At 44.3% G+C, this 24,327-nt stretch overlaps 1 protein-coding gene across 1 annotated transcript in view; it reads right to left on the bottom strand.

Moving 5' to 3' along the window:
- Positions 1 to 4,795: 4,795 nt before the first annotated feature.
- Positions 4,796 to 24,327, bottom strand: part of LIPI (lipase I) — a 213,368-nt gene continuing 193,836 nt past the window's right edge. The window contains exons 9-10 of the mRNA XM_086934060.1: positions 12,697 to 12,870; positions 4,796 to 6,746 (exon numbers count right to left, since the gene is read on the bottom strand). Of these exons, the coding sequence (XP_086790186.1) occupies positions 6,659 to 6,746; positions 12,697 to 12,870 (262 nt within the window). The 3' untranslated portion in view covers positions 4,796 to 6,658. The remainder of the gene's footprint in view (positions 6,747 to 12,696; positions 12,871 to 24,327) is intronic.

The raw sequence follows: 24,327 nt of genomic DNA, 5'->3' as shown, positions 1-24,327 counted from the left end.
GAATCAAGCAATTCTTACTTTGGAGATAATGTACTTACAATTAAAATGAAATTTGACTTTCATAATGTGTACCTCAATATATTAAAAAACACTTACTGTTCAGACAACTGGATAAAAACATTCTCATATGTGTAGAATGTGATTTCACTTAAAACAATAACAAGTTTATTAACTGTGTGCATTAATATTTCATATGTATGATATTAATGTAGTTTTTAGTCATACAGTCACATGATTATTTTGAGACTTACTGAATGCTACATGTAATGTGAATCTAATGCACTTGAACTTATATTCATGTGTGTTTAATGTGCACACACATGAAATGTGCCCTTTTGAGTTAATTTAGGCGCATATTTCGCAATGCTGCATAAATACTGTTTTCCATTTCCTGCTAACATGACATTTCTTGTAGGTATTCACATGCATTGTTAGTTGTAGAATATATACCTTACTGTACTAGAGATAGGGGAAAGAGCCAGAGAACAAGTCCTTGATGAAGGAACATGGGGAACTAGAGTGCTAGCTGAAAGCACTATTAAGCAAATGTTGCGAAACCATATGTGCGTGTGAAGGAGATGTTGTTCCCATGTCAAGTATGAGATTTTCTCCAGATGTTGCAGTCTGAAACATAAGAAATGGACAATAACAATGGACTTCCGATGATATGTACAAAGTGTGTGTTACCTAGAGGCCTTGGTGTGTTATAATTTAATGTTCACCCCATCAAACCTTAGAACCACTTTTTCCTGAGACACTTTAGGAGCTCTCTTTCGAACCTTATCTGCCTCTTTAGGAACTACATTTTACTTTGGACTCCGGGAGGTTTAGATCTTAATGCTTCCTTTTAATTCTTTCCTAAGTGTGGCTTAGGCACTCTCACCCATAGAAGACCCTCAACCTAGCTTCTGAGATGCTGACACCTTCCCTACTTAATTTTCCTGGCTTTGTTTTAATTCCCATTATGGAAATTCCTGATTCATGAACAATCCCTTTAGCTGGATCTCTGCAATAGGGGAGTTAGATTCAGCCATCCTAGATTAAAAAAACTTGAGACTCTTTTCTGAGCATCAAGTCTTACTTCTAATCCTTTGTATTGCTGTGACTGAATTGCTTGTTTACCTTCTGTTAGTTTGCATACATTTCTGCCACAGTCTGCGACTGCCTGTCGCTGTTTTGTATTTCTATAACATGATTTTAAGAGTTGTGTATCTTAACTTGATTTTGAAAATATAATATAGCCTTATAGCCCGCCGTAGAGGGCTATACCGGCTATTAAAGGCCCTCTCCAGCGTTAAAGGCCCCAAGCCGAAGGCGAGGGCCTTTAACAAGGGAGAGGGACTTTAATAGCGGTATAGCCCATCTACGAAGGGCTATAAGGCTATTAGAACATTCTGTCACTAGAGGACAGAATGTTCTAACAAAAAAACAAAGCCTTTTGGAAGCGTGAGGGGATTGGAATCCCCTCAGGCTCCCTGAAGCCTTTGTTCAGCCAGAGCTGTGAACAAAGAAACATTGGAATGTTGGAGCTCCAGGCTTATACCAGCCATTATAAGCCCAGAGCACTCCATTGTTTTCAATGGAGCTCCCAACATTCCAATGTTCTAATATAGACTTAGAGCCATAAAAGCCAATAAAGGCCCGTTCAAGCATTAAAACAAACATAACAAAGGAGCAAGCCTTTAATGACCGGTAGAGCCTGCTACGGAGTGCTCTGAGGCTATTAGAACATTTTGCCCCTAGAGGGCAGAATGTTCTAATTTGTAAAATAAAGGAGTTGAACTCCCCTCGTGCTCAGTGAAGTCTTTGTACACAGCTATGAACAAACATTGGAAAGTTTATGCTTCGGGCTTCAACCAGCCATTAGAGGCCCGGAGCACTCTATCGTCTACAATGGAGCGCTCACCATTCCAATGTTCTAATAAACTTTCCAAACCTATAGCTACCGATTCCTGCTCCTCATTTTGTAGCCAAATGGGTTGCACTGTTAATTGATTTTGATTGATGCAAATGTTAACTCCCATCACCTCTCAGTGCTGGGCTGTCGGAGGACCAATTATAAGCAAGCATGCCCAAAAAATGATGGATCAGTGGCATCAAACATTGACCTTCGATAGGGAGCTACTCCTCAATCCTGAATGTATGGAATATTGCAGGAGCGGTTGACGCAATCCATGGAAAGACAGAGAAGAAGCGCATCAGTGAGCACAGTATGGGACTCATTACAAGCAGGGGAGAAAATCTTGGCTTCCGCTTTCATAACTAATGAACACAGGTAAATAATGGTAAGGAATATTACAAGGAGCAGGAAAAACTGGAAGCGCTCCATGTTAAAGCGCTAGTTTAAAATCAGGACGTTTGTGAGCTCACCAAACGATAGCAGTGAGTAAATGCAGCATTATTTGCTATTATACTGAAAAATAGCCACGAAGTGTCAAACCTGGATGGTGGAAAGCTATGACTATAGCAATAGTGTAGGTAAGCTCCTAAACTTTTTAAAAAAAAGCTCTAAATAACTTTTAAATCTTTTCACTAGTCAAACCAATTTTTATTTTGAATCTCATAATTACTTGGTCCAACACAAAAGGTTGTAATTGGCTAGTTAAATGCTTTTCCCATTCAGATCCAACCGTTTAAATGTTTGTGAATATTGCCTACTGTATTGAAACTCCTAAATTACGTGTTACATTTTGCCAATGATTAATTTGCTCTTTACATGTTACGAATAAATGTTGCAGCACTTCAGAAACAACACCCATTTATTTAAAGAAGTTGCAAAAGTGGTGAAAAAATTCCACCTCCAAGAAGCAGATTTTTTGCGAAAGTCAGGATTGTCATGGCTTTATTTGGTCAGAAGCATAAAATGTCTCTAGATAGAAGAGGGGTCTAAATCAACTGTAATTACGTCATTTAGGTGACCTCTACAGTGAGACACCTTCGACAACAATCCTTAGATTCTAAGAAATGTCAGTATTGGCATTTTTCTCTAACCACTAATAGAAAAAAACGTTTTCGTTCATTTAAAAAGCAAGTAAAATTGAGAACCTGGATCATCAACATATGACCGTCGCAAACGATTCATGTGGATGAAAGCCTTGGTTACTAATTATAGCAGTAAGATTGGTCTCATCACAATATCTGTCAGTGGCACTTCAAAAAAGTATTTATATGGTGTGCAATTTGTAAATAATCACATAATGCAGCTGCTTTGTCAATCATTTGCGTAGGATTAATTATGGAGCAGTTCCCCTCCAGTCATAAATACCCTAAATGGAAATCATTAAATGTACATATTTGCATAAATTCACGTTGATGTTAATGCTACAGCAAGAAAGTAAAGCAGTCTGAAATCATCTACACTTCAGTAACTTATACATTTACAACTTTGCTGTAGGTGGCACATGTATTTTTTATTAAACATGAACGTGCATAAATACATTGTATCAAAGTTGTTCCATTTTTTTAATCAATTGTCAATGAGAAATTATATATTCCGTACAGATAAAAAGGACAAACGCTCTAAAGGAAACTGTCAGCCTCGCATGCATTATACTTCAATCAATGTTTTCTTGATAAATTAAATAACACTAATAAACAAAATGTTATTTACAGAAATAGCATTTTATATGAAAATACAAAAATAGAATAAATTAATATATTGATTGATTTTACATGTGACTTAAAAGGACGTAAAACTCTGAACAAGAATGAAGGCTAAAAAACAAATTTGCATTTTGTGAAACGACATGTTTTTGATTTTATAATATGTAAATGCTGCTGAAAAAATGTCATGCTACTGTTACATAAAGACACAATCTTAAGCATGGAATAAAGCTATGAAAAAAAGCTTTGCTCTGCTGGTAAATACCAAAGAAGGGAATCGTATCAGAAAGTTTTATGTTCTGTGCCCAAAATTGGAAAAATGGTGTCACCTTCAATGAGATAAGGTATAAACATATAAAGTGTCGCATAACCCAAAATTCCCCATATCCTCAGCCACGCTGTGTTCCGTTTTAAAAATAGGATTCGCCATCAACTGAAATCTACCTGTTGTAGGTGGAATGAGGTGTCTAAAAATTGAGATAAACGGGGAGCTTCTGGCATCAGACCTCATCAGAGATTTAATGTATTATACCAATGTAACAGTGGGCCTTCAATGGTCATCATGAACAGCCACCGTCCGTGCAGGTAACAGTGGTGGGGCGGAGGGGACGCGTTGAGGGGGCTTTCGAGAGACAATGCAGAGGGAAAATTAAATAAATAATTAATTTCCCCTCTTCATCGTCCCAATAAATACCCCCCAAGCGGCCCCACCACCCCACTTATGTTATCTGCACGGACTGTGGCTGATCATGAACCCTCCCTGCCTTCTCAGAAGGGGGTGCATCCAGAGCCGACACCTGCTTCTTGGGGAGGGGTTCACTGCTCCTCTTTGCGAAAGTCCTGTTTCTTTAAGCCTATAAGGACGCCTTGAGCAATGGGCTTAAATGTACCCCACCCAGACACACCAGGTAACAGTGCGCTCTGGCTCCCCTGCAGAGGTGGGGAGGTGCACTGTTGGAGGCTGAAGCTGCTGCTCGCATAATGGATGCTGTTCTTGTGCCAGGCTGTTTCATTTCCTCACAAGAGGTCACACTTTCTATGTAGACATTTCCAACAAATTATTTTGCTGGGCACAATTCTATTGTCAGTCCACTTCATTGTTAAGCTCCTCCCGTGCATTTTTTAATGTGGCTTTCGATTTTACTTGGGCCCTCGATATGAAAGATTACACGCTCTACCCAGTAAATTCACAAAATAGCTCATAACTGAATCAGTCTGCAATATAGCTAGAACCACTCTTCCCAAAGACAAAGAGGCAGATGTATGTTAACTGGCGCATCCCCAGGGATGCGCCTGTTAACATGCGCCACAGTGTGCCACAGCTCCGCCACCCATGGTGCGCCGCATTTATAATACGCGCACCATGGTGCAAAAACGGCACAGATGCGTGACGCATTTGTGCCTGTGCGCATTGCTGGAGTTGCGTCGCAAGCGCGTCGCAGCTCCAGCAAGGCTCGGGGGTGCCCCATCTACACAATGCTGCATCAAGACCTACGCCTGCTTCAAGCAGGCGCAGGGTTTTGACGCAGCATTGGCCTGAAAGTGACTGAGTGAAATCTCATAGATTGCACTCAGCCACTTTCAGGAGGCGTTCTGCGCAGGAATGCCCCCCCCCCCCCCCTGCGCAGGAACGCCTCCTTATGGCGCAGGGCTTTACTCTCCTAGATGCGTCACGTTGTAAAGAGGGCGCATTGTTTGCGCCGCAGCTGCGTCAAATAAAGTGACGCAATTGCGGCGCAAGGGCATCATAAATCTGCCCCAAAGACTTTATCCAATGCAGCTGAACTACATCTACAGTGAGCAATGAAATGTTTACAGAAGATTATAGGGAGATCCTACAGCAGCCGTAGTCAGTGCAGGTAACAGTAGTGCGGTGGTGGGGCCGGGTGGGGGGATTTCGAGGGACAATGCAGAGGGAAAATGAAATAAATAATTCATCTTCCCTCAGCATCGTCCGTCGGAATCCCCCCCACCCAGCCCCACTGACCACCGCTGTTACCTGCAGGGACTGCGGCTGTCCTACAGCACAACGAAACATTTTTGGGGGCATTTTTTATATGAAATAACATGACAAGGCTCTTATGCATTTGGCTAATGTGTCACTGTCTTGGTACATCATTCCAGCTAACATAGTAACAAACCGAAAAGCAATACACTGTAACTTCTTTCCCTTGCCCGTCTTCCAGATATCCTCTTCAACTCCCTAAATTCCTCCCTGGCTCCTAGTGCCACTACCCATTGCAAGTGAGTAAACTGGGTGCAAATATTGAAGCTGTGGTTAGATTTTCAGGACTCTTCTACCCTTTGTCTACTCCCTTGTGTGTTAACACAAACTCTAGCTGCCTCGTTCAATGTGATAATTACAGTACAACAGTAGTGGGTCAAAGTTCTGCCAGCCCATCATGATGCCTGGACACTGGAAGCTGGAGCACCTTCTGGCAACGCACAGCGCCGCCAATGACCAACCGGGATTGCCAATATGCATTCCACTGAATTATTCATTCACTGAATGAACACCTTTTATATGTGTATGTATTTTATATACATTAGCACCTGTAAACCATTAATCTTGACTCAGTATTATGGCTCAGAAAAAAAACAAGACTGCTTAATCTCTCAAATGTAAAGATGCAACATTGCAGAAGCATCTGTTTCACTGGCATGCATTGCTCCACAAGCACATGTTATTGGTTGCTACTAGAACTGCTACCTTCACATTTTATTTTACAATAGAGAAATACGCAAAATGCACTCCGTATCACATGCAGATGTAACAAGAAGCTTTATGATGAGCCTGGCATCTTGGCTTCTTCCTAGATAAAATTGCTGAGTTTCACCAAAGATTTGTTTATGAGTCCCCATGGTCCACAAAGTGGAAAAAGTCCTACAGTGAATGGGAAAGCCTCCAGGCAAGAAACCCCACAAAGTGGCCATTGTGATTAGCTCCGTAAAGAGGAACTTCAATGGTTTAACCATCATAGAGTTTGCTTCAACAAGCAATGGGTCAGTTGTCTCAAAATCTGGCTACAATGTTCAGCTGATCTTCATCATTTCTTTACATTTGCATCTTCTCACATGGGATAGGCTTGAAGATTGTTTCAACATTATCCAAAAGTACAAGATCATAGCGGCATAGCTGAGGTCTAAATGAGGGGAAGAAAATAATTGTCAGTGTTGTACATGGTTGGTAGGGTTCATAGTATCAAAATTAATTTATAATCTAAAAAATATACTTTCTTTGTACATTTTGCTTCCGTGGTATGATGCATGGTGCTTGATCAGAATGTTTAGATCTGGCATTACCTGTTGTTTTCCTGTATACCAACTGCATTGAAAGTCAAAAGAAAGGACAAGAGATACAGTTGTTTGTTGCAATGTCTGTCCTCCATACCACTCCTTACATATTTTGGAATGTTGTAAAGCACGTTTGCCCTTCTTATTCCTCCCATTTTAAAGCATTATCATGTTTTCATGGTCTGCGGGTAAATCATGTAGATTTTCCCTATCCACTGTGTTCAGGGTGGAACTGTCTTTAGAAGGCATAGTCAAAAGTATTTGATCTAATATACTCCTTGCTCATTTGCTTTACACCATTTTGAAAACCTTAAGAAAAAAAATATGTGCTCTGTTCTGATGCATTACTAACCTGCCTCAGATCCTGAAATTGTCTGGGGGTACCTATCAACTAGGGTGGTATTATCTAGAAGGCTGCCCACTCTTTTGTCAAAGCCTTCCACTGTTGTTTGATATCTGTGTAGACACAAAAGTCATCACATGGCTGCGGAAGCTGAATTCCCAGGCCAGTTTGATATTTTGTGGTTTGCCTTGTCTTTTCTAGTGTTGAATTCAACAATCTTTATGTACTCTATAGATATCCATGACAGACTGAGACTTTCATTCTTTTGCTGTGCAGGAAGTGCACCCAAAGTTTACCTCCACCTAAAAACAAGGGAACATACAGCGGAACAATAGCGTGCAACCTGGAGTTTTGATGGTTTGTAGCAACTCATATTGGTGAAGTGGTACAAATCCTTGCCTGAAAAAATCCTACAATAGAGTTTCCCGAACTACAGATTTGATTGTTGGTGGGTCAGGAAATAAAGATGTCTTTAATTGAGTGTGTATCATTCACATTTAGTGCTTCAAAGACAGAGGTCTAATAACACACTATGGGGCATATTCACAAGGAAGTGGCGGAGGGCGGCAGAAGCCTCCTTGGCTTAACACTGTGCTCCGCCACTTCGGATACGCAGTATTGCACCAAATTTACAAGAATACGGTGTAGCCTTGTGTTTCCCCCTGTGCTGGTGCTAATTTAGCTGCCTGGCGCCAATGCGGGCACCCTTGCACCACAGTGCAAAGGTGGCTGGATTGAGGAGAATGATTGTTCATGTGCAGGAAGGTGAACCTTCCTGCATATAAACAATCTGAAATGGAGTTCTGAAACTTCTGTGAGTGCTGCTTATTGCATCAAGATCAGAGATGATGCCATTTATACAGAACTGTGGCCAACAGGCTCACAATTCTTCTCTGTGACGTCTGGGGCTTAGTTGACTAGTCTTGCTTTCTTGATATGCTGCACAATAATCTTTATATTGACAAACTTTATAAATCTCTTTGCACAAGTATTAGAGTAGGTCTTTGTTTCCTTATGTTTGTTAAGAAGTAGGGGAGCGTCTAAATCCCACTTTTTTAAGATTACTACTATTGATTTTCTTTCACAATTTTCTGAGATGAAACCTTTCACCCTCTTCCAGTGCCTACTGTATTTTGAGTTCCACTGGTTTCTTACCTTCTTAACTTGTCATGTTCTTGAATTTATCATATTACCTGCATTACCTGTCAATATCAATGTTCTTCCTCCTTGTAAGAAACTGGATTAAAAAGCTAGGGGAAGTGACTATACAAAATGTATTAGAGCTTTGACAGAGCTCTCGAAAAGCCCCAATGGTCTTGGTTCTATTGGATGAGCAATGCTTGGTTCACCATTGGTAGCTGGCACAACCTGCTAGGTTTTCTCAGAGACAATTACTCATAGTATATGTGCAACAGTAACAAATCACAGTTCATAAATAAAGGTCTTACATGCTCAAACCCGTAGGCTAAAGAACGGTGATGGATTAAACCCAGATCTCTTGACTGGGTGTGAGTGACTGATTGATTCAGAGGCTCCGTCCATCACCAACCCCCTTTTGTACCGCGTAGGTTTATAAAAGCATAACTTATTGGGAAAAATGATCCAAAAAGCGAGAAGTTTGGAAGAAGAGAGCTGGAGTTATCGCAACCCCAAAATCATTCCAAAGAAAACAATGGGAAATCAAACATCAATGTCAGTGGGTTAAGAAGATTAGGAACCAAGCAACATTTGTAGTGAAACCATTAAGGAGCTTAGTCGAGTACATCTTGATGCTTTGGCCTGGCTACAATGCTTTCCAGTTATAAAGTTAAAACATCTTGAATGGTGCAATAGTGGATGTGATCTGAAAAGAGCTCGACAAGGCTCCACACACAAATGTCATGGTCCTACAGTACTCTTTACTTTCTGCCAGTTCTCAGGAACTCACAATTTTCAAAGTTAGCACTGTTACAAAAGACTCTGTAACTTCTTTGATGTATTTCCAAAAGTCCTCAAGCTTTCAAGACACGCTCCAAAAACTACAGCATATCTGTTTATGCTTCCGGAAGTCTCTGTACGGCTCTATTTTGTTTTTTAGTTCAGGAACTTTTACACTGGCCAAAGACACAAGCGATGTTTCACATGTGCAGGCAGTAGATATTTCCAGTTAGAACAAGACTGCACTGCTCGCTTGGTTTCCAGGACATTCTGCACTCTTCAGTTCCACACAACATGCATGCGCCATTGGTAGACATATTTCCTTGGGGTTCCAGAGGAGGCTGCTTTCCAAACCCGGGAGCAGTTTTCCAGTTCCTGTGATCCAAGACGTAACTGGAGACAATTTCTCACCACTGTCCTCATGATGTATATTAGAATTTTCATCCTAGGGTTGTCAACTCTCTGTAGACAGTGAGTCAAACAAGACAATCTGTGGCAAAGACCCCTGAGTAGGTGCAGCTTTAGGGATGAATTTTCTGGGAAAAGCTACCTGATAGTCCCTTTCACTGGAGAACAGCAATTTGGCAGCATCCAGATTCTCTTCCAGCGATTTCTCTCACGTCCTAAACTTGTCCCAAGTATACTCCACTTATTCCCTATGAGGATCAAAGACAATCTCCAGCACCCACGCCCCATCTGGACTTCTACTTGTATAGTTTGTGGCTCTGCTGGTCTTTTAAGGACTTCTGTCATAAAGGAATTTAATGACATGTATTGCATTCGAAGTGAATATATGATAAAGTTGATATGGTGTATGTCTCCCTTCCTTCCTGAGTCCTCGGTGTAGGATTGCCCTAGAAGCCAGGAAATTCATCTATTTAGCCGTAGAACAGATGAGGAATGAAAAATGAAAATGAGGTATATGAAGCAGGAGGTAAAACAAGGACTATGATTAGCCCTTTTCTAAATACTGTCCCTAAAGTTCAGGCAGGTAATGCAGAGCAATTTACAACAAGGCTATATATTATAGATAATCAAATTCTAACAAGTCCTTATCTTTGTTTTACTAACGACTGCAATATCAGCATCTATCAGAAATGGTTAAGATTGAACGAAATCCATGGATATAAATTGCATAATGTGTGAAGATTTCAGACTGCTCAGTAACAGTTTTTCAATCAGGAAGACTGAAAGGTCTGGAATAGATCTATAGGAACTGGGTTTCCCATTTATAAAGATTTTCCTGCTGCACTGCCCTCTGGCAAACGAAAATGGCAGGAATTCACTGTATCTACCACAATGGGCTGCTGTGTGCCAACGAAGGCACTTGTGCTCCACTCGGGGATGATTATTTTTGTGCAGGAAAGGAACCCTTTCTGCACTAAAACAATCACAAGAGGCTGTTTCCTCTTTCTATGTATGCAGCAGAATATACACAGAGAAAGGGGAAAAACGAGGGGATATAAAGATATTTCTCCTTGCCGTGCCTCCCTTAAGTTGTTGGCACTGCCTCAGATATACGATTTCTTGTGAATCTAGGGCAGTGTCAAAAAGCCATGGATGTTGCTGGATATGCCCCCAGCAACACCCATTGCACACCCCTTTAGTGCAGAAAAGTGTGTTAAAGGGAAATATATTTACAAGGCAGCATTAAGCTTAATGAAGTGGCTTAGTGCTGCCTCATAAATATGGAGCGGTCTCCTGCCCCACGGAACGTAACAAAAAGTGACATTCCATTGGTGCAAGGGGCCTCATAAATGAGACCTTTGGTCTAAAGAGTAGGAGGAGCAATTTCCAGGGCGGATTCAGAGCCAGGCCAATCAGCCTTTCAAGATTATAGAACCTGGCAATTCTGGGGCAACAAAAGAAGTGTAGAACCACATTGCCTTGCAACTTTCTTGTGTGCATGATTCCTAATGGCCTTTAGTTTTGTCCCTTTGCTAGATTTCCATTCCCTATGTGTGTTTTCCTTCCTCTTTTATTTTTTCCTTATTCCAAACAATCTGTATGGTTCCACTTTGATTCTGTGGTCAACTTTGATGCGGTGCAGTCTTTGGTATCCTGCTGCTAAACTTTTCCTTGCTGTTTCTAATGTAGAGTGCCGTTACAGCTGATCTTGGGGTAGTCTACCAATACATTCTAGGGTCATTAACAGCTGAATTCAATAGAGCAGCAGGTACGACCTTTGCAGACCAAACATGCCTATGAGGGGGGAGTTCTGACCATGTAATACCTCCTTAGTGTATTTCTGTTGCATATGAATCTTCTCTCAGACTATCTACCTACCATGGAACGGTAGTGCTTGAGTGACGTCATCATTGATATACACCCAAGGCCTACGTTTTCAATAGAAATGAGCTGTGTGCCCAATTTTATTGTCGCGTTCACTTTATCAAACCCACATTTGTTCCTGGTAGTGTGCTGAATGTGGCAAGAATTTCTAAAGAACCCAGCTAATTTGTCTTCTTAGAGAGGAGGATTGGAGAATTACCATTGGCATCTGACCCCCACCTACCCCACTGGTTAAGGATTGTAACATTCAATAATTAAGTTTGTTGCATATTCACAGAAATTGGCAATGGCCTTTAAAGCGCAGTTTACATTTTGTGATCCAAATTAAGGAACATATTGCCTTCAGTACCTGATTTCATCTCAACTGCACACAGGTGAACAAAGTGTTAGCCATAAAAACTTTATAGCAAAAGCATTTTGATTACTGGGGACAGTAAACATGTAGCTGGGGCTTGATCAATAGGCCTCAGTCACTCTCCAAACATCAAATACTAGAAGTCCAGATGAAAGGAAATGGGAAAACACAACTAAAATATCTGTTTATCCACATTCTCCCACCGTCATGTTTCATCTCTATTCATTTCTTTATTTGTTATCCATCTCAGAACACTTTTTTACAAATGTATCTTGAAATTAATCCAGGCTTGGTCACGGAAGAGTAAAGGAGGCTTTTCAAGCTTAGTAGGTCAGTTACTTTATGACTGGTACAGAACAGGCAATATATCTGCGAAACAAGTCAATGACACTTTTCCACGAAGCAGCTCCAGTGTCTATGACAGGAGCTATGTCAGGACAAAAATGCAATAGAAGGACTGTTATGCCATAGCTAAAGTATTCTAAAAAAGTCATGGATAAAATGCCTGAGTTAATCTCAGCCAGCTATACCTGGCTGATGAGCCTCTAACTAGGGCGAAACACAGTCCTCAGTTGCTTGTACTCCATTTTATGGAGAAACTGGCCTGGCCAGTACGTGGAGGACCTTTCAGATCTTCTTGTGTCTGGAACCATCATGTTTAACATAGCAGACTCAGACACAAATACACAAGTGGGAATTGTGTTTGAAGGGCCCCTTTAAACAGGACATCCCCTCAGATGCTATTTCCGCTGGTGTATGGTCAGCAGTTGTAGGCTTTACCTATATTTGCTTAATCAGAAGCCATCTATATTTGCTTAATCAGAAGCCATCATTTATTTTTTCATCTACCCAAGTTACATAAAAATATGATAATTTACGCTCATTATCTTACCTATCCGGATCTGCAAGTGATCTCAGTCTAATTCGGAGTACTCTCAATTTATATTTTGGGCCAATCACGGTTCCTGAGTAATATTTTAAGGACATTCGATATATATTCGTAAAATCTTGATCAAATTTAGCCAGAAGACTAGTTTGGTTGTATTGTTCAAATGTTGCAGCTTCACTGTAAAATAAGAAGATGTTGTTATTATCAATATGTCACACTGAATGAATTTATAAACAGCTCCCTGCGATCACCTAAGGCTAAAAAGAGAAATGCAACCCAATGCAGATTAAAATTACACCTTATTTCAAAAACTGACAGTCCTCATACTAATGTTTCTGCATCTTATACTTCTATATTGCAATCAGACAAAATATATTTCAAACCATATATGTAAAAAAGTAATAATATCAATCAATCAATCAATCAATCAATCAATCAGAGTACTTGTAAAGCGTGCTACTTACCCGTGAGGGTCCCAAGGCGCTGAGGGGAGGGCGGATGCTGCTACTGCTCGAAGAGCCAGGTCTTGAGGAGCCTTCTGAAGGTGAGTAGGTCTTGGGTCTGCCGTATGTGGGTAGGGAGGGTGTTCCAGGTCTTGGCGGCGAGATAGGAGAAGGATCTGCCGCCGGAGGATGTCCGTTGGATGTGGGGGGCAGCACCGAGGGTGAGGCTAGCGGAGCTGAGCTGGTGGGTGGGGGTGTGAAAGCTGAGTCTGCTGTTTATGTAGGCTGGTCCAGCATTGTGGAGTGCTTTGTGTGCGTGGGTGAGGAGCTTGAAGGTGATCCTCTTGTCGATGGGAGCCAGTGCAGGTCTTTCAGGTGGGGAGTGATGTGGTTACGGCAGGGGACGTTGATGATCAATGAGGCGGAGGCGTTCTGGATGAATTGTAGTCATCGTAGGTGTTTGGCTGGGATTCCTGGGTAGAGTGCATTGCCGTAGTCCAGTCTGCTGCTGACGAGGGCCTGTGTCACCGTTCTTCTTGTTTCGGTCGGGATCCACTTGTAGATCCTGCGGAGCATGCGGAGGGTGTTGTAGCAGGAGAAGGAGACGGCGTTGACCTGTTTAGACATGGACAGGGAGGAGTTGAGGATGAAACCTAGTTTGCTTGCGTGATTGGTGGGTGTTGGTGCTGTTCCCAGTGTGGTCGGCCACCAGGAGTCGTCACAGGATGAGGGGTTGGGTCCGAGGATGAGGACTCCGTCTTGTCCGAGTTCAGCTTCGGAGGGCTGCTCCTCATCCAGTCGGCGACAGCCTTCATTCCCTCGTGGAGGTTGGTTTTGGCAGTGTGTGGGTCCTTGGTGAGGGAGAGGATGAGCTGGGTGTCGTCGGCAAAGGAGATGATGTTGAGGTTGTGATTGCGGGCTACTTGTGCGAGGGGGGCCATGTAGACATTGAACAGCGTCGGGCTGAGGGATGAGCCCGAGATGATGTTGGTGGCTTCGGATCGGAAGTGTGGGAGGTGGACACTCTGGGTTCTGCTGGTGAGGAAGGACGTGGTCCAGTCGAGAGCCTTCTCTTGGATTCCGGCTTCTAGGAGGCATGTCTTTAGAGTGCGATGGCAGACCGTGTCGAAGGCGGCTGACAGGACCAGGAGGATGAGGGTTGATGTTTCGCCGTTGTCTAGTTGGCGTCGGATGTTGTCTGTGGCGGCGATGAGGGCTATCTCAGTGCTGTGGTTTCGTCTGAATCCGGACTGGGATGGGTTCAAGATGTTGTTGTCTTCCAGGTGGTGGGCCAGTTGCATGGTGACAATTTTCTCAATGACCTTTGCCCGGAAAGGGAGCAGGGAGATGGGTCAGAAGTCCTTGAGTTCCTTGGGGTCTGCTTTGGGCTTCTTGAGAAGGGGGCGTTGATTTTGGCGTGCTTCCACCTTTACGGGAATGTCACTGTTTCGAAGGAGATGTTGATGACCTTTCGTAGTTGGGGTGCGATGAATGCATCTGCTTTGTTGAATACATGGTGAGGGCGTGGGTCAGAAAGAGATCCTGAGTGGATGGAGTTCATAACCTTGCATGTCTCGTCGTCGCTGACATTGGACCAGGAGGTCAGGCAGGTGGCACTGGTGGTGTTCACAGGGGGCATGGAGTGTGGCGTAGTTGGGGCGGTCGTGGTGTTGAAGCTGTCGTGGATGTCAGCGATCTTACGGTGGAAGAAGATGGCTAGTGAGTCGCACAGTTCTTGTGAGGGCGGGATGTCGTTGGGGTTGGAGAGTTCCTTTACGATGCTGAAGAGCTCTTTGCTCTTGTGTGTGTTGTTGTCCAAGCTGTCTCTGAAGGAGGATCTCTTGGCTAGTCTGATGAGGTGGTGGTGTCTGCGGGTGGCGTCCTTGGGGGATGCATGGTTGTCCGGTGTGCGTTCGTGGGGCCATGTCTTCTCCAGTTTCTGGCATGCGTGTTTGGATGCCTGGAGCTCGCTGGTGAACCAGGTGGCTCTCTTGTTGGTGTGGCTGTTGGAGGGTTTCTTGAGCGGGGCGAGGGTGTTGGTGCAGTCGTCGATCCACTGTCTGAGGTTGCGGGATGCGGCGTCTGAGTTGGTGGGGTCGGTGAGTCGGTTCTTGGCAAGGGAGGTGATCAGCTGGTCTTCGGTGACTTTGCTCCAGCAGCGGCGAGGCCGCTGTTGGGTGCGGTGGTGCGTAGTTTCTTGAAGGTGAAATGGATGCAGCGGTGGTCGGCCAAATGGAGTTTGGTGGTGTGGTCGAAGGCGACGTGGGAGCCTGTGGAGAAGATGGGGTCAAGGGTATGACTGGCGGCATCGGTGGGTGCGGTGAAGAGTTGTCTAGGCCGAGGTTGGCGAGGTTGTCTATCAGGGTGGCGGAGTTGGCGTCGTTGTTGTTCTCTAGGTGGAAGTTCAGGTCCCCAAGGAGGATGTACTCCATGGAGGCGAGTGCGTGGGTGCTGGCGAGGTCGGCGATGGAGTCGCTGAACTGAGCCCAGGGTCCTGGGGGTCTGTAGGTGAGTGCTCCTCTGAGGGTGGTGTTGGGGTTAGTGTGTATCCGGAAGTGCAGGTGTTCGGCAGTGTTGTATGTTGTATACAGTCCCCTTCAAGTGTCAAAATTTGAGAGGATTGAACGGCATATTAAAATATTAAATTGATATTTCTATAATGCACATTCTATGCTTCAAACAACCAGGTACCTAGTTGCCTTTCAAAATCTACCAATATTTTGCCTCTAGACTAACGTTTTGTGAGGTTTTGTGAGGTTCATCTAGCATGACCTTTTTAGGCCTCACCTAGCGAAAGCTGTTGAGGTCAACGTTACCAGAACACGTCCATATACATATTTACGATACAGAACGATGGACTATTGTTCAGATTTCTTCAGTAAATGGCTGATGACACTTTGCATGGGAGTTTTAGTGGTCCCCAGGGGTAAGCTGTTCTGAATCTTCTCTGCCTCTGTGCCCCACATCGAAGCCCTCAACCACCATTCCAGGATATGGCCCTATCTCCAATCGCATAAATTATGGGACCCCCTCTATATTTAAGTTAATGACCAGGGAAGAGAGCGGACAACATCAATATAAACATACAAAGATTCCCCCGTGGTCAATTCTTACTTATATGACAAAGTTCATCAAATTAATCTGTTAGCCTTCTTAGTGACAAAGGTGAGACAACGTAAATACTTTCATTTTACATATTTGATTTATTTTCTTTTTCTGTAGTCTTTTCCACGCAAATTATATCTGTGTCACCTCAACCTTAGAAACAGTTTTTGTTGGGATTGGAATAAATGTGAAGATGTATGAATGAGTAAGTGTGTCTGTTGGTTGATGTGTGATAGACAGGGTTCTACTGTTTTGTATTATATAAATGATTGAAGTCTTAGTAACACTGTAAAAATCATGGTATTTTGTACTAAATTTAAAATTAATTGAATTGGAATTGATATTTATGAACTTGATGTATACACAAGAAATGATCTAAAAAAGACAAAAATATATTTTTTGAAACATTATAAAAAAAGAAAATAAATAAAATATGTAAAATGAAAGTATTTACTTTGTCTCGCCTATGTCACTAAGAAGGCTAACAGATTATTTTGATGAACTTTGTCATATAAGTAAGTAAGAATTGACCACGGGGGAATCTTTGTATGTTTATATGGCGCTATCTCCATCCTCAGTCCTCCGCTGCTGCCCCTTATCTGGTGCCATCATGCTCATACATTTGGCTTTGTCATTGCCTTTTGAATTGTTTCAAAAGCATTGGCAAAGCCAAACAATTCCAAAGTGCCAGCTATTCATTAACACACATATACGGCACCCATTTTGTAATGACTTTTAAAACACATGAGAAACTTCATTGCAAAATGTGTTTGAGGTTTTGCTCTGCTGAGCATAGGATGCTAGAATATATCAACTCTGGACTGCAGATGGGTAGTTCTGGGAAAAGCTATTTATGGCTATGAAAACCTAGACTAATTGCTTTTAAAGGTTTCTAGTTTTTGCATCCTAGAACCTTGTGCACTTTACTCCTGTTAATCAGGAGTAAAGTGCCTGTGCCCCCCCTTTAAATATGTCAAAATTGGCTTAACCCAAATTGGCATATTAAACTTTCCTATAAGGCCATTGAATGTGGTGCAGAAATACATCCATGGCATGGAAAGCTTAATGCCACTTGTTGACTTCAGCACTGATTGTGCCATCCACTACTGTAACAGAGAAAAGATGACTTCAGCCTTCCATACATGGCCTGACTGCAGCAGCCGGAAATGCGTTGCACAGACCCATCCAAAAAATCCTTTCTGACAGGCATGAGACCCACGGCTAGGATGGCTAATATTTAAAAGCGGAACATGTGGGAAATTAAAATAAGCATGTTCCTCCAATGACTAGGTCCCAAAAGCTGTTTTCACTTGCTGGATTGTACCGGAATCCTAGAAAATGTCAGAGTATGCATTACGAAGTTTACCCCAGGGAACTTTTACACTATTGGTAAAGGAGGAACGAGGAGTCACCCCAAACCCATTGGCTGGTGCCAACTCTAAATGAGCCACCCAAAGGCACCCTCTTCGGAACACTTTCTGGACCTGCAGAAGATCAAAAGAGGACTAGGCCCTGCTTGTTGTAACCTGAGAGTAGCTCTGAAGGACCGGACCTTCTCCCTCTTGTATCCAGGACAACTAAGTGGACTACAAGGCTGAGTGACTTCCTATGTTGCTGCAGTGACCAGCTGACCGGGAAACACACACATTCATACACACACATCATCTGCGGAGTGAATCTTAGTCTGTTTGTGATATGCTTGATGTCCTGAGAGCTTTTAAGGTATTCCAGGGGAGCTGCTCCAGAAACCTTGAAAAGTCAGGACTTAAAAAATGTTTGGACTTCCAAGAACTACAAACCCATCAGTGGGACCTCGCAGCAAAGGTGCACCTTTCTTTCGGGGAGTTCCCAGCCAAGATGGCTGACTAGATGCTTTTAACGTTTGCTCCCATTGCAGTGCTTTTTTAATCCTTTGAAATCCTGCATGCATGCTTCTCGCACCCTGCAGCCCATGCAGAGAAGCCCCCCCCCATTATAGATGATCCAGTGGGGGCCCTGAAAAGCCCAGTGGGATCCGGTAAAGTTATTTTTAGGCCACGGGCCGGAGCTGGCCTGGCAGCTGATGGCATGTGTGTCAGACCCTGAGTGGCCCAGCGCATAACTGCACTCACATCCCGTGCAGAAACAGGAGCTGGGAGGACGTGCGTGTGGATGCCTCCGGTGCCCAAGGATTCAGACCCTCCCCCCGCCAGGACGCCTAGAGAGCTGAGCCGTTGGATGCGCATGGGATGCACCATGTCCGCACCCTGTCCGGCACTCATGATCTGCTGAGATTGCAGCAGCTCCCCCAACATGGGTATGGGGGAGAGCGGTGACCCCATTGGATGGATGCATACTGACACCTCAGCTGGGTATTATGCAGGTGAAAGGTCTGTCGCAGCTCATTTGTGATACAGCAGCCCTTTAGGCACTTCCGAGCTGAGAACAGGTGGGCTGCGTTTTTTTTATGTTGTATTGTTTAACTGATATTATATGATATGTTGACGATGGCCTTGGCAACATTTGAAATTCCACATGATACTCACTGTGATTATACTATTTGAAAATGTTTCCTTCAATGTGGAACTGCACTTCTTCGTATACAGCTTGACGCACAGGTTTTTTTTTGGCTCAATAAAAAAGACTAAGGGGCCGATTATGATCGCGGACGGACTTGCGTCCGTCCGCGATCATTGAGGAGGAGGGGACGTCCGGATGGGCTGCGGAGTCCCCTCCTGTGCGATTAGGATGGGACCGCCACCCTGGCGGTCACATCCTCTATTTTTAACATTGCCGCGGGTGCAGCTTCAAGCTGCACCCGCGGCAATGTTAAAAATGCACGCATTGCATTTGCATGCAGAAAGAGGCAGGCACCGCGCGGTGCCTGCCGCTTTCTGCATGCAAATGCAGGGGGGTACCATAGGTACCCCCCATGTGCACCCCCCACACCCCCTTCACCTAGGGGGCCCGCAACGGGCCCCCTAGGTGAAGATCCGTATGCTTTTCCACGGCGGAAAACCCGCCGCGGAAAAGCACTTTTAAAATCCCATCCTGATATGGCAGACGGTGTCTGAGAGACACCGTCACCATATCAGAGCTTTTCCGCCGCGGCTGTAAGCCAGCCGCGGCGGAAAAGCTACGGACGGAAACCAGGACCCACCAGCCATCCTAATGTGGCGGTGGGTCCTTGGTCAGTCCGCTGCGGTTTTTCCGCATCCTCGGGGCCGGCTGTGGCTTCCGCCGGCCCCGAGGATGCGGAAAAAACGCAATCCTAATGACCCCCTAAGTAAGTAGTTAAAATCGTTGACTGCGATAAACCTCCTTTGTGAATCCAACCCGTGCTCTATCACCGTTGGGCTGAAATCTTGTCTAGGTCCCGGTTTATCGCTTCCATTGACTATCATTAGGGCTTAGTGCTTTTTGGCACCATTTTTACATAAAACTTTAAAGATTCATATCCTCAGTTGTTAGAGTTTTGTTGTTTTCATGTTCATTTTTTATTACATTTACTCTAATTTTTTTGTTCGATTTGGTATTTTTATTAGTTGGTATTTTTATTTTATTATTGTGTTGGCACTGCTAAATGCTTTACACACTGTCCTAAGTTAAACCAGTCTGTTGTGTGCCATAGCTAGGTTGAGCTCAGGTAAATTTAGTGACTCTGAAATTCACCTTGACAAGTTAGTGTTCTGATTCTTTGAGGTGGGCGCAGCTCTTCCCAAATAATAATCCACTTTCTTACACTGATGTTCAGTGATGGAATCTTGAACTTGTGTTCAGTAGCCACACACTGATTTAGGTTTAAATTAAAAATCCCTTTCTAAAATGACAACAACAAAAAATTGCAATTTTTAATGACTTGTTTTTTATCAGGTCATTTTTATTTTTCCCCAATTCATTCACACACTCAATGTTTCCACCTTACTTCGTATGAGAATATGGAGCTTGATCTGGCTATTATGGGGAGCTTTAGCATAGCAGAACTGTGGAGCAAACTGTGAACGCTGAAGTTAGGCACAAAATCCAAGAAGAAGGATTAACACACTGCCCTCAGGCAGGTCCCCATGCTATAGGCCACCTCGTCGGTGAATGAGAATGAGGTTGAAGAGGAGAACAAGAATGAATTTGAGGGGGCCTCAGTGCCAAGGGGGTTCTCCTCAAGGTGTGGCATCATTTGAGTTGTTCATGGCAGGAGGCAGTGTGTCCTCTTGTAGTTTGTCTCTGTGAGAGCTGAAAGCAGGCAGCCAGATAGGGCCTTGAAACTGCAGCTGGGTACTCTTGCCTTCGAGGAAAGAAGTTGGCTTTGGCTGCTGAAGAGTAATATGTGCCCTTGACTGCTGAGCATAAAAAGTTGACCTGTCCCTTAGAATATAAAAAGACCCTGCTGGTCTATGAGAGTAGCCAGCATAACATGAACTTGAGATCTGGAAAGTTATCCAAGTCTAGTGATGATGGTGGCATTGGTACAGAGATGCCTAGGAGAGGTAAACATAGGGTTCACATGCTGAAAGACCCTGTGTCTAGTTATGTGGTGGCAGTGACTTTGATAAATCGTTTGCAGCTTATGATGTGTCCTTATGCATACATAGAGCCCCGAGAAGGACTGGTGGTTAGTCTGAGGAAGCATGTGCTCATTATTGGGAGGGATACTCTATTTGCCCTAAATGATGCTTACCACGGTCAGAATGGCCCAGTGAAGGAGGCCATTACACACAAATGTGGTCTAACCCAAGAAATATATTATCTAAAATTCAGGGATAGCCAAAAAAATGTGTGCAAGTGTTGGGAGGATTTTGTGAACCTGTCAATAAAGGCATTGGATGTTTGGGCGAAGGGCATCAAAGTAAAGGATTATGATGGGATATATAATTTCATAATGCAGGCACACTTCTATAATAATTGCTTTACAGAGACACAACAGCACCTGATAGATTTCAAGCTCACTGTTTCTAGTGAGCTTGGACAGGAAGTGGATCTTTGGCACAGCACTAGACTGTATAAGAAGGTACCTGGGGACCACTGGAGAGTTGGTTTAGATCCTCACTCACAGAAAGGAGGAGTGCAAGGATAATATAGAGTACTTCTCTAAAGGTCCCCAGTAGATAAAGGAGGGTTTTAGTGGGAGAAGGCCCATGGCATCATATCACCAGGCCTGGTGCTATGATTATCTTCAGACAGGGCATAAGAAGGGACACCCAGTAAATCCAGGAAAGCCCCACCACACCAGTGTGTAGACACCAGGGATTTCCAGTGTCGGACTGAGAGAAGAAGTGGGCCCAGTAAGAGCTGTGGAGTGGGCAGATGTTACCCTAGTACTACTGGATGATAAGGAGATGGAAGTCATGGTCCACATACCTAAGAAAAACAAGCAGTTGCCTTACATCAATGGGAAGAGGGTGAAGACTCTGTGAGACACAGGAAACAGCATGGCTACTGTCAGATGTAAGCTTGTGTCTGCAGAGCAGATCATTCCCAATGTACTCCACTAAGTGGTGAATGCTGACAAACAGGTCAGTCACATTCAGTGGCAATGGTTTCCATGAAGCGCGGTGGGATCCCTGCAATACCTGATTAATGTCTGCTTGGGAATGAACTAGCGGTACAAAAGGGGGTGGTAATGGACGGAGCATCTGAACCAATCAAACACTCATACCCAGTCAAAAGATCTGGGTTTAATCCATCACTGTTCTTTAGCCCACTCTGCCACCCCAGTTAAGCCATGGCTATCTGCAAATCAGTCTGACCCTGTGCCTCATGGGAACAGTCCAGCCCGAACTGCCAAGCCATGCCTTCCCTGGACCGGAAACAAGCTTCCGAGGACCGGTTTCTGGCATTCCAGCCGTCTTCAGCCTGGCTTGCTTGAATCCAGTGGTAAAGAGAGTTATCCAGGCTGAAGAAGGCTGATAGCCAGAAACCCGTCCTTGGATGCTTGATTCTTGTCAAGGAAAGACATGGCTTAGTAGTTCGGGCTGGACTGTTCCCATGAGGCACAGGGTCAAGACTGATTTGCATATAGCCATTGTCTGACCTAGGGTAGTGTGGAGTGCAAAAAAACGATGGATTGAGGCCCAGGTCTTTGTACTGGGGTAAATGTAAGACATTGTTCTGCATTCTGTCAATCAACTGTGTTTTTTGCAATTTTCACCCCGAGTGGGCTGGGTATGCTCAGACGTGAGTCCCAGGCTCTCCACATCACTGGAGTCAAGCTATCCAGGCTGAAGAAGGCTGATAGCCAGAAACCGGTCCTTGGATGCTTGATTGCGGTCTAGGAAAGACATGGCTTGGTAGTTCGGGCTGGACTGTTCCCATGAGGCACAGGGTCAAGGCTGAATTGCATATAGCCATTGTCTGACCTAGGGTGGTGAGGAGCGCAAAAAAACAATGGATTTAGGCCCAGATCTTTGTACTGGGGTGAATGTAAGACATTGTTCTGCATTCCGTTCCATCAACTGTGTTTTTTGCAATTTTCACCCCGAGTGGGCTGGGTATGCTCAGACGTGAGTCCCAGGCTCTCCACATCACTGGAGTCAAGCTATCCAGGCTGAAGAAAGCTGATAGCCAGAAACTGGTCCTTGGATGCTTGATTCCGGTCTAGGAAAGACATGGCTTGGTAGTTCGGGCTGGACTGTTCCCATGAGGCACAGGGTCAAGGCTGATTGCGCTATAGCCATTATCTGACCTAGGGTGGTGTGGAGTACAAAAAACGATGGATTTAGGCCCCGATCTTTGTACTGGGGTGAATGTAAGACATTGTTCTGCATTCTGTCCATCAACTGTGTTTTTTGCAATTTTCACCCTGAGTGGGCTGGGTATGCTCAGATGTGAGTCCCAGGCTCTTCACATCACTGGAGTGAAGCTATCCAGGCTGAAGAAGGCTGATAGCCAGAAACCGGTCCTGGATGCTTGATTCCGGTCTAGGATGACATGGCTTGGTAGTTCGGGCTGGACTGTTCCCATGAGGCACAGGGGCAAGGCTGATTTGCATATGGCCATTGTCTGACCTTGGGTGGTGTGGAGTGCAAAAAAAAGATGGATTTAGGCCCAGATCTTTGTACTGGGGTGAATGTAAGACATTGTTCTGCATTCTGTCCATCAACTGTGTTTTTTGCAATTTTCACCCGAGTGGGCTGGATATGCTCAGACGGGAGTCCCAGGCTTTCCACATCACTGGAGTCAAGCTATCCGGGCTGAAGAAGGCTGATAGCCAGAAACCGGTCCTTGGATGCTTGATTCCAGTCTAGGAAAGACATGGCTTGGTAGTTCGGGCTGGACTGTTCCCATGAGAAACAGGGTCAAGGCTGATTGGCATATAGCCATTGTCTGACCTAGGGTGGTGTGGACTGCAAAGAAACAATGGATTAAGGCCCAGATCTTTGTACTGGGGTGAATGTAAGACATTGTTCTGCATTCTGTCCATCAACTGTGTTTTTTGCAATTTTCACCCCGTGTGGGCTGGGTATGCTCAGACGTGAGTCCCAGGCTCTCCACATCACTGGAGTCAAGCTATCCAGGCTGAAGAAGGCTGACAGCCAGAAACAGGTCCTTGGATGCTTGATTCCGGTCTAGGAAAGACATTGCTTGGTAGTTTCGGCTGGGCTGTTCCCATGAGGCACAGGGTCAAGGCTGATTTGCATATAGCCATTGTCTGACCTAGGGTGGTGTGGAGTGTAAACAAACGATGGATTTAGGCCCAGATCTTTGTACTGGGGTGAATGTAAGACACTGTTCTGCATTCTGTACATCAACTGTGTTTTTTTGCAATTTTCACCCCGAGTGGGCTGGGTATGCTCAGACGTGAGTCCCAGGCTCTCAACATCACTGGAGTCAAGCTATCCAGGCTGAAGAAGGCTGATAGCCAGAAACCGGTCCTTGGATGCTTGATTCCGGTCTAGGAAAGACATGGCTTGGTAGTTCGGGCTGGACTTGTGGAGAGGTGTGGCTCACTGGTTAGAGGCGGCAGACCTGTAAGCAGAGAACAGCCCGGGACCAGGGTTCAATTCCTGACGCGGCAGGGTCGTGGACCAGGGGTCAACGGACTCGATAATTCTCGCCTCAGTGCCTACTCTAACCAGGGAACGCACTCGGTTACTCTGGGCATTAAGCTTGC

The sequence above is a fragment of the Lissotriton vulgaris genome, chromosome 8, assembly GCF_964263255.1.
Source record: "Lissotriton vulgaris chromosome 8, aLisVul1.2, whole genome shotgun sequence".
NCBI classification, from domain to species: domain Eukaryota; kingdom Metazoa; phylum Chordata; class Amphibia; order Caudata; family Salamandridae; genus Lissotriton; species Lissotriton vulgaris.
Note: the sequence above shows the minus strand (reverse complement) of the source record. Positions and strands in the feature narration are given on the sequence as shown.